Below are 10,511 nucleotides of genomic sequence, written 5' to 3'. Positions count from 1 at the left end.
GCGAGGATCTTAAATATTGCCTTTGCTGATGTTGTTTTTTCCCTCATTTGAAATCAAACTTCTCCGATCTGCTAGAACAAAAAGGAGAAGAAAGAGCAGGAATACCATTTTGTCACAGAACAAGTTTGTACGCCAGGTTCCGCCCGCCCTACTGGCCGTCATCGCCGTGGCCATCGTTTGTTGCTCATCGGTCCACGCCATCCCGGGGGCTACTGAAGGTATAAAAGAAGGAGTTCGGGATGAATAAGAATTAGTCGGCTCGTCGGTGTCTTCAAGCGACGGTGGTGCGTGTTTCTGCGAGTGCGAGGTGAAGTGCAAGTCCGAATAATACCAAGGTGGCGGAAGTGTTCGACGTGACTGAACCGTGAGTGCAATAGAAATCCGATCGTGTAAGTTGGGCGCATAGGATGAGTCCGAATTCAACGACGGTGGATGGTCCATGGGGCTGCAACAAATCAAGAGGCATTGAATCGAAATCTTGTGCTAAATTGTATTGCATACTGTGTGCAGCAGTAGTGTAACCAGTAGATAGCCAGTACGCCCATCCAATGCAGTAAAGTGCATGGGAAATCATTGAATGAGAGATACTGAAGGGCAACAAGTGGTGTAACCTGTGTGTGTGTGTGGAGAACATAATGCGCCTATCCACTGATTACGTGCTTCTCGTCCGCTGCATTCTCGAGGAATCATAAAACTAAACGGCTCGCGAGCTCCGACACTCCGCCTGGTAGCATCGTGAAAGTTGATGTTGCGTTAAGTGCCCTAAGCGCTGGTGTAGCGTATATATGTGGGATAGCTGCAGCTGCAGCTACAATTTGGCTGCCATCGTTCGTGTGCTGTTAGACGCCAATTTGTAATTCGACAATCATCGAACCTGAGAAGGGGGTTAATTTGAATTGCGAATATACTGGAGAGTGGTTGCGCTGGTCAACTCGCTCGAGACTTTGGCAGCCACCAAGGAAGAAGCGTGAAACCGTTAGATCCGTGGTCCGTGGCCGTGCTCCGTGGCCTCATTTTCTTCATCGAGTGCTGTTCTTGTTTGTGGATGAACCGAGACGGGGCAAGAATGTGTATTTAGTGAATGCTTCCTATGGTAGTGCTACATTTATCAGCAAACCCACAAATGTGAAAGCTCATCTCAGCTTTCTGGTTTCTTGGTCACCAGAACGAACGTGAAGTGTCTTCCAAATTATTGATTAAAGCGTTTGCCGCCCATTATGAAAACAGTGGAGGGAAACCTGTCGAGGGAGTCGTTGCGGTGGACACTGTCCAAAAATATCGCCGACATCAATGTCGCGAAGTAGCACGCAACTGCAACGAGGTCAGAATCAATAATCATCGCGCAATGGCGAAGCCTGCGCCGCGCGGTTGTCCCTGGAAGGTGGCACGGCACCTGAAGCAGCACACCATACGGCTTTAACCACAACGTGTGCGCGGCCTCCGTTAGTGACCAGAACGAAACACGATCGCTACAGGGGTTCACCGAAGAAGTAAAGCGAGAGACCCGAGAGAAAGATTTGGCGAAGCACAAGAATATACATCCCAGCAGGCAAGCGGTTGCGAACGAAGCAACATCGCTGGAGCGGCATAAACGGTTCGGGATCTGCTCGCACGACCCCTACCTGTTACTCTTGTTGGGTTCGGTTCGCTCCGTTCCGCGGGTTCGTCGCCATGGATCGTTCGATCGCGCAGCACCTACATATTCTAGCGGTATCGTGTGTAAGCGACGCGAGACTTGAATCATCATAGCTTTCGTAGTAGCATTCTGCTGCGCCCATCTCACGAGATGTTGAAGTTGAATGGGCACGTGCTGCTGGTGGGAACAGGTTTCACCGTCACCGGTGACGGTGACGGTCAATTAATGCTATGCCGCCGCGTTCGTTCACCGTTGGGCCAATGACATAGACCTTGAAAATTATTTTCGTTGTTGCTGTACCCGTCTCCGTTTGTCCTTTCCCAGCTGCTGTGTTGTTGACTCATTGTGGAAATGGAGAACATGCTGGCAGTTGACCCCATTTGGTGGGACACTTGATGGACTTATTTGGGTTTCCGCCTAAACATTCCGCTCGAGCCTATTTCCTATCTTGAGCTCGTTACTATATAATATCGTATTGATACATTTCTCGAACCATTACAGACACATTCATTTCAATTCAATTCAATGCTCCGATGAGGTGAAAGCGAAACAATGAGTCTGGCGCTGTATAAAGTGGTAAGTCCTGTCTGTGATGAGTCGGCTGCCATTCTGTGGGATGGGGTTCTCCGCAATTGTTCTTAACAAATCCATTCGCACGGTTAGTTGGCCATTGTCGGTGTCTTTTGGCTGGTGAGCTGCACGGTGTTGGCCATACGCATTGAACAACCGGAACCCGTGAGCTTTGTCCGAAGCAGCGTCGAACGAATACCAGCCCATGGATTCGAGAAGCAGGTAGCCGATACGGATAGCCATGACTTTGGTAGTGAGTCACTCCCGCTGCGTAGTGCCGTCGAAAGTATTCCGGCCAATCTGTAAGTATTCTTTGTATCATTATCGAATTAGAAAATAGATCTGCAAGCTAAAGCTAAGACATCATCCCTTCCGTAGCATCGATGAACGTCTTCCGCTACGGGATTCGGTAGAGTTCCGGATCATCGATATGGACGATGCCATTGAGGATACGGTGAGCAAGGTGAAGCATGTTGTTAGCAAGCAACAGTTAAAGTGGATTACTACCTCACCGAAAACGGTTGCTGCCGAAAGCTTCAAGAGTTTCTTCCAAGGAGACGATAAGTTCGCTGCCTACGTCATACCAGCACAGCCGTCCAATCGACCGATGCCCTATCGGGCAGGATCTCCATACCAGCAGCTGCTTAGTAGCAAGGATATAGTGAGCTCTCCGGTGAGTGCATTGCAGTTATCCTCCGCTTATCGGCAAGCCGGTAAGGGCGATTCTAACGTCGTCTGTCACATGACAAGCTGGGGCTTCTATCGTAAAGGGGAGGCCCAGTTTGTTCCGGAAAATCTGGACGCCAGTTTGTGTACCCATATCGTGTACTCGTTCGCGTCGCTCGATCCCATCACTTTAACGATGAAGGAGTTTGACAGTTGGGCAGATGTGGATAACAGTAAGCAAACGATGTGTAATAGACAGATATGAATTTGGTTATTTATCGACCGATTAATTTCATAGATATGTACCGCAGGACCGTTACTGCTGCCGGAGATGTTCCCGTGTTGCTCGGACTAGGAGGATGGACCGATTCAGCGGGCGAGAAGTATTCCGAGCTAACAGGATCCTCTAGTAACCGTCTGAATTTCATCACAAATGCGATCGTGTTTCTGAAGAAACATCGCTTCGCCGGACTGCACATGGACTGGAACTATCCGGTTTGCTGGCAGAGCGATTGCTCACAGGGTTCGGCGAGCGACAAGAGAAACTTTGCCAATTTGATCCGCGAACTACGCAAAGCATTTGAGCCTGAAAACCTCTTGCTCAGCACTAGTATCTCCGGTTACAAGGAGGTCATTGCTGTGGCCTATGATATGGTGGAGATATCGAAACACGTCGACTTCATGACTGTCATGACGTACGATTATCATGGATCGTGGGAAGAACAGACAGGCCATGTCAGTCCACTCTTCGGGAGCACCACCGATAAGTATCCACAGTACAACACGGATTACGCAATGCAGCTGCTGGTCAACATGGGAGCTGATAAGCAGAAGCTTATCATGGGGGTACCGATGTATGGTCAAACGTTTACATTAGCTCAGAGCACACGGGGTGCACCAGGCGAGGGAAGTCCTGCTACAGGAGCAGGTGATGCTGGCGAAGACACAAAACAACCCGGAATGCTGGCCTACTACGAGATCTGCCAAAGGGTGCGCAAGCAAAAGTGGACCGTTGGTAGAGATGCATCGATGAAGTCGGGACCATACGCTACCGACGGAAATCAGTGGGTTGGTTATGACGATCCCGTTTCGGCAACGGCGAAAGCAAAGTACGTCATCAAGTCTGGGTTCGGTGGTATCGCCGCCTGGACGGTCGATTTAGACGACTACCAGAACCGATGCTGCGAGGAAAGCTATCCGGTGCTAAGGGCCATTAACCGCGCCCTAGGACGCTTGAATACTCCCACCCCGAGTAGCATGGACTGTTCGCGACCATCGCGACCAGTCACTCCAGTACCGGCGGAGATGACGTTTGGTCCGGAGAGTGGTCTTGGCAGTACTACTACCACACCGGCTCACTCACACACAACATGGCCATCATGGACGCCAGATAGTACAACCACTACCCGTAGAACCACAATGGCTCCAACCACAAGCACAAGTACAACAACTACCACCGCAAGAACGACAACAACGCGTAGAACGACATCGCCAAGTACGACTACCGACAGTCCACCGGCAGCTACGACGGTTGGCACAACAATTCCCGTACCTGGCCTAATAATGCCGGAGCTAAGTAACGCCGAAAGCTGTGAAGCGAATCAATACAAGGCACATCCAACGAATTGTAACTCGTACTATCGCTGTGTGCTGTCGGAGTTTAAGCAACAGTTCTGCGCTGGCGGTCTCCATTGGAACGCGGAAGGTAAACTGTGCGATTGGCCAGCTTCAGCGAAATGTGAAATGGACATGGTATCAACGGCGAGCACAGCATCAACCACAGAGCAATCTACAACAACAACATCTACCTCGAGACGTACGACGACTTCCAACAGACGTACGACGACAACTACGCAAGAACCAATGACTCGCCCTACTCGAAGGAAGACTACTCCCGCAAGGGTCCCAAACACACCCAGACCCACGACCAGACCTACGACTACAACAACAACAACTACTACTACTACTACGACCACAACTCCCGCTGCTCCAATCAACGGTGGTCCGATGGAAACATGCCGGAATGGAGAATACTATCCGCACAGGAACTGCGACAGTTTCTACATTTGTGTCAACGAGAAAAAGGTGGAACAGCAGTGTGGTCCAGATCTGTACTGGAGCCAGACGGATAAAAATTGCGACTGGGAAGAGAACGTAAACTGCGTAAGCAACGAGCTTTACTTCAGGCTCCTGCGTAAATCGAGCGCCCTAAAGGTTCTATCGGAAGACGATCCCTGTGATGGTAACACGCACGTTCCATATCCGGGCGACTGCAGTCAGTATTTGGTGTGCAACTGGGGCCGTCTAGAGTCGGCTAGCTGTGCCGATGGTTTGCATTGGAATCAACAGTTGCATATATGCGATTGGCCGGCTAATGCCCGTTGCTCCCCGGGAGGAATTCCCGAGAGTACGGAAAACAATTCGGATGAGAATAACTCGTGGCAGAATTCGAACCAGGATATAGATGGTCCACAGTATGTGGTGTCTACGACAGAAAAACGTCCCACAACAACAACAACCACCACGAGAACGACTACTACGACAAGAGCACCCTCCACACCGCCGCCAGTGCTTGATCCACTGTCCGGGTACTACAAAATGGTATGCTACTTCACGAACTGGGCATGGTATCGGAAGGGATATGGCAAGTACACTCCGGACCACATCCGAACCGATCTCTGTACACACATCGTGTACGGATTTGCCGTGCTGGATTACTCAACGCTGACAATTAAGACACACGACTCCTGGGCAGATATAGACAACAAGTTCTATACCCGGGTGGTGGCCGCTAAGGAAAAGGGAGTTAAAGTGACACTTGCCATCGGTGGGTGGAATGATTCGGCTGGCGATAAGTATAGCCGCTTGGTGCGCAGTGCTTCTGCCCGTGCAAAGTTTGTGGAGCATGTGATCGGTTTCCTGGAGAAGTATGGCTTCGAGGGACTCGATCTCGACTGGGAGTATCCCGTTTGTTGGCAGGTGGACTGTAAGAAAGGGTTCGCGGATGAGAAGGAAGGATTCACGGAGCTAGTACGGGAGCTTTCCGAAGCTTTCAGGCCCCGTGGATGGTTGCTGTCTGCTGCCGTTTCACCCAGTAAGACTGTCATTGATGCCGGATATGATGTGGCAGCGTTGGCAAAGTACTTCGATTGGATTGCTGTCATGACCTACGATTTCCATGGCCAGTGGGACAAACAAACTGGCCATGTCGCTCCGCTGTACTATCACCCGGAAGATGAAATCGATTTCTTTAATGCAGTAAGTATCGATAATTGAAATTTGGTTTGACCGGAGAGTTGACCCGATAGCTAATGACGAGTATCTTGCGTCTTACGAAAACTAGAACTATTCCATCAACTATTGGATTGAGAAGGGAGCACCATCGAGAAAAATCGTCATGGGAATGCCACTGTATGGTCAATCTTTCCAACTAGCAGATACGAAGAAGAATGGACTAAACGCTAAAGCCCCGGGGCCGGGACAAGCTGGCGAGTTCACCAAAGCGGCCGGATTTTTATCGTATTACGAGGTGAGTGTTAAGTGAAAGCGTTCTTCAATATGATGGATCTAATGGTTTCTTCTGTTCAGATTTGTGACCGTATACAGAACAAAGAATGGACGGTGGTGCAGGACTCGCTGCAGCGAATGGGACCATACGCCTACAAGGGAAATCAGTGGGTGTCATTCGACGATAAGGAATCATTATTGCGAAAGGTACAATTTATCCGTGCCATGGATCTCGGTGGTGGAATGATCTGGGCACTGGATTTAGACGACTTCAAGGATCGCTGCGGCCAGGGAAGTCATCCTCTGCTGACTGCCATTCGGGAAGGGTTGCGCGATGCACCAACCGGTAACGAAGTGCTGCGTAAGTATTATCAACAAATGATGCACAGTACGGAACACATGCTTATCCACTATTGTTTCCGTAGCATCTGTGGTCCTTGGCTCCATGGACAGCGACAACAACTCACCATCGGCTACCCAGAATCTCAACGGAATCTCTTCGCCCGAAAAGCAACAGCCAGGATCAATGGACAGTGCCGAGATCGAGGAGAACTTGGTTGATGGAGAAAGCTACAAAGTTGTCTGCTACTTCACCAACTGGGCCTGGTATAGGCAGGGAAATGGAAAATATCTCCCAGAAGATATTGATCCCCAACTGTGTACGCACATTGTATACGGGTTTGCGGTGCTGGATCGGGAAGCGCTCACGATCAAACCGCACGATTCGTGGGCCGACATCGATAATCGGTTCTACGAGCGTGTGGTGGAAATGAAGAAGAAGGGTAAAAAGGTAACCGTTGCCATTGGCGGATGGAACGATTCTGCTGGTGATAAGTACAGCCGGTTGGTTAGAAGCGAACAGGCTAGAAAGCGCTTCATTGATAATGTGATGAAGTTCATCGAGAAGTACAACTTCGATGGGCTGGATTTGGATTGGGAGTATCCGGTTTGCTGGCAGGTTGATTGCAACAAAGGATACGCGGATGAGAAGGAAGGATTCGCAAAGCTGGTGAAGGAACTGTCTTCTGTGTTTAAACCGAAAGGATACCTACTCTCGTCAGCAGTCTCGCCAAGTAAGAAGGTCATCGATGCCGGCTACGATGTACCCACCCTATCGGATTACATGGACTGGATAGCGGTGATGGCCTATGATTACCATGGCCAGTGGGATAAAAAGACTGGCCATGTGGCCCCGATGTACGAGCATCCGGATGATTTCGATAAAACGTTCAACGCCAACTTCACCATACATTACTGGATCGAGAAAGGAGCGGATCCACGCAAGTTGGTCATGGGAATGCCCACGTACGGTCAATCGTTCTCACTGGCGGACGCCAACAATCACGATCTGAATGCCCAAACTTACGGTGGCGGTGAAGCAGGCGATCAAACGAGGGCTCGCGGATTTTTGTCTTATTATGAGGTAATATCGACTACCTCGGCCTTGGGAGCAGTCAGTTTATAGTAATGTAAATGTTTGCCATTTTCCTATTCCAGATTTGCGCCAATATTCGTGACAAAAACTGGAACGTCGTTAGAGACCGCAAAGGACGCATGGGACCGTACGCGTACAAGGGCGATCAGTGGGTTTCCTTTGACGATCAGTACATGATTCGCCACAAAAGCCAGTTCGTGAAGGCGATGGGTCTCGGTGGGGCCATGATCTGGGCCTTGGATTTAGACGATTTCCGAAATCTCTGTGATTGTGAGGAGTATCCGTTACTGCGAACAATTAACCGGGTGCTACGTAACTACCCCGGGCCCGGACCGAAGTGCACCCTTGGAAAGGGAAAACCCAACGAACCACCCAAAGAGCGTCCTACTACGGCCATGACGACAGTAACCAACCGACCAACTACTTCGAAACCAATGACCACACCTTCGACCACAACCACCATGCGAACAAGTACGGCACGGGCAACAACGACAACGACACGTAAGCAGACTACTACTACCCGGACTACCGGCCGTCCTACGACCACAATGCGAACCACAAGACCATCTATTGATGCAATAGATACTGACAGCTCGAAAGGAGTGTGCGATGGCCGATTGTTCGTCCCTCATGAAACGGATTGCTCCAAGTACTATGTATGCACGCATGGTAAACGATATTTGCAAACGTAAGAGAAGCGTTATTTCGTTCGTTCGTTACACACACGGAAGCTGATGTGCTCAACAAAATACGACATCTTGATCTTCCGCTCTTTACAGGTGTCCTGCGAACACTCTCTGGAATGATGGTTATTGCGATTGGGCAGAGAACAGCAAATGTAAGAACAAGCAAGGCCCGGTAGCATCAGTGACTCCAACTACCGAAGGTACCAGCTGGCAGTCTACGACAATGCGAACTTCCACTCGACGCCCTTCTACTACAACGACCCAGCAGCAGCGGCCTACTATGAAACCTTCCACAACCACCGTGGCTCCTTCCAAACCAGACACTCCACTGACCGGAAACAATGACTACAAAGTCGTGTGTTACTTCACTAACTGGGCCTGGTACCGGCAAGGGGATGGCAAGTACACACCGGACGATATTGAAAGTACACTCTGCACGCACATCGTGTATGGGTTTGCCGTGCTGGATCGCGAAAGTTTGACTATCAAAACGCACGACTCGTGGGCCGACATCGATAATCGGTTCTATGAGCGCGTGGTGGAGCAGAAAAGAAAGGGCGCGAAGGTAACGCTGGCACTGGGTGGCTGGAATGATTCGTTGGGCGATAAGTACAGCAAATTGGTCCGGGATGCAGCGGCCAGGGCACGGTTTGTTAAGCATGCCATCGAGTTTATCGAGAAGTACGACTTCGATGGTTTGGATCTGGATTGGGAGTATCCCGTTTGTTGGCAGGTGGACTGCCAGAAAGGATACGCTGACGAGAAGGAAGGATTCGCACGGTTAGTGCGAGAGCTGGCTGTCGAGTTCCGGCCGCGCGAATGGCTCCTATCGGCGGCCGTATCGCCCAGCAAAATGGTAATCGATGCTGGGTACGATGTGCCTGCGCTGGCGGAATATTTCGATTGGATTGCCGTCATGACCTACGATTTCCACGGAAATTGGGACAAACAAACGGGACACGTTGCGCCGCTCTACTACTATCCGGGTGATACGTACGACTACTTTAATGCAAACTTTTCCATCAACTATTGGATCGAAAAGGGCGCACCGTCGAGAAAGTTGGTCATGGGCATGCCCCTTTATGGGCAATCATTTTCGCTTGCCGATGCGCGACGAAATGGGTTAAACGATAAATCGTACGGACCAGGGGAGGCGGGAGAATTCACACGCGCTGGGGGCTTCCTATCGTTCTACGAGATATGCGAGAAGGTCAATCGTCGTGGTTGGTCAGTGCAGCGCGATCCGGAAGGCAGAATCGGACCGTACGCGTACAGTGGCAATCAGTGGGTATCGTACGATGATGTCGATGAAATACGGCGTAAATCACAGTTTGTGAAGCAAATGAACCTTGGCGGCGGAATGGTATGGGCGCTGGATTTGGATGATTTCCGGGGAAAGTGTGGATGCGGAACCCATCCGCTGCTGAGAACGATGAATCTGGAGCTTGGGCGCATCAGCACACAATCGCCGGAAAATTGTACCTAAGGGAATCGGAATCACGCACAAGAGCGATGGCCGTATGCGCTATATGGATCGTCCTACGGATTTGTGTCATAAATAATCCTAATTAGAATGTAACAATCGTGCAAAATGTACTTTGAAAGTAACCTACTGCTACAATAAAGATATGAGTAGAACCGTAAAACAAAAACCATTAAACGTTGTTTCGTAGAAAGAAAAAACTGTCCCAAAAATATTGACTTGTTAACTAACAATTGAATAAAAGAATGCCGAACAATGATGCTGGTTTTGTCGGCCATTCGTCATCTGCAAACTGATTAAAGCCTTGCTAAGCTGCTTCTTCAAATGCCCTTCCATACTCAAAGTAAGACAAGCTACTAGCCACAGCTTCTAGCATACCTTAATATCGATGGTAGTAGTAATTTCGATGACCATAGAAGCATTGACATACTGTACTTCAGTAGATTTTCTAGACGAGTCATTTCTTTGGTCTTTACAATTATTTCTTTAAAACATTGCTCCGCTTGCTGAGATGTTTTGGTTAGTGTT

The 10,511-nt window shown here is 49.6% G+C and overlaps 1 protein-coding gene across 1 annotated transcript; it reads left to right on the top strand.

Annotated features, from left to right (window-relative positions):
• The first annotated feature begins 258 nt into the window (after positions 1-258).
• Positions 259-10,137, top strand: LOC125949900 (probable chitinase 10). Its single transcript, XM_049677365.1, has 10 exons — positions 259-364; positions 2,138-2,212; positions 2,300-2,508; positions 2,585-3,105; positions 3,171-6,130; positions 6,216-6,401; positions 6,461-6,740; positions 6,805-7,802; positions 7,877-8,502; positions 8,594-10,137. Exons 2-10 carry the CDS (start codon positions 2,189-2,191, stop codon positions 9,984-9,986), a joined length of 7,197 nt encoding a protein of 2,398 aa, XP_049533322.1. The 5' UTR covers positions 259-364; positions 2,138-2,188; the 3' UTR covers positions 9,987-10,137.
• Positions 10,138-10,511: the final 374 nt, after the last annotated feature.

The sequence above is a fragment of the Anopheles darlingi genome, chromosome 2, assembly GCF_943734745.1.
Source record: "Anopheles darlingi chromosome 2, idAnoDarlMG_H_01, whole genome shotgun sequence".
NCBI classification, from domain to species: Eukaryota; Metazoa; Arthropoda; class Insecta; order Diptera; family Culicidae; genus Anopheles; species Anopheles darlingi.
The sequence above is the reverse complement of the archived record's forward strand: the minus strand, read 5'-3'. Positions and strand labels throughout refer to the sequence as shown.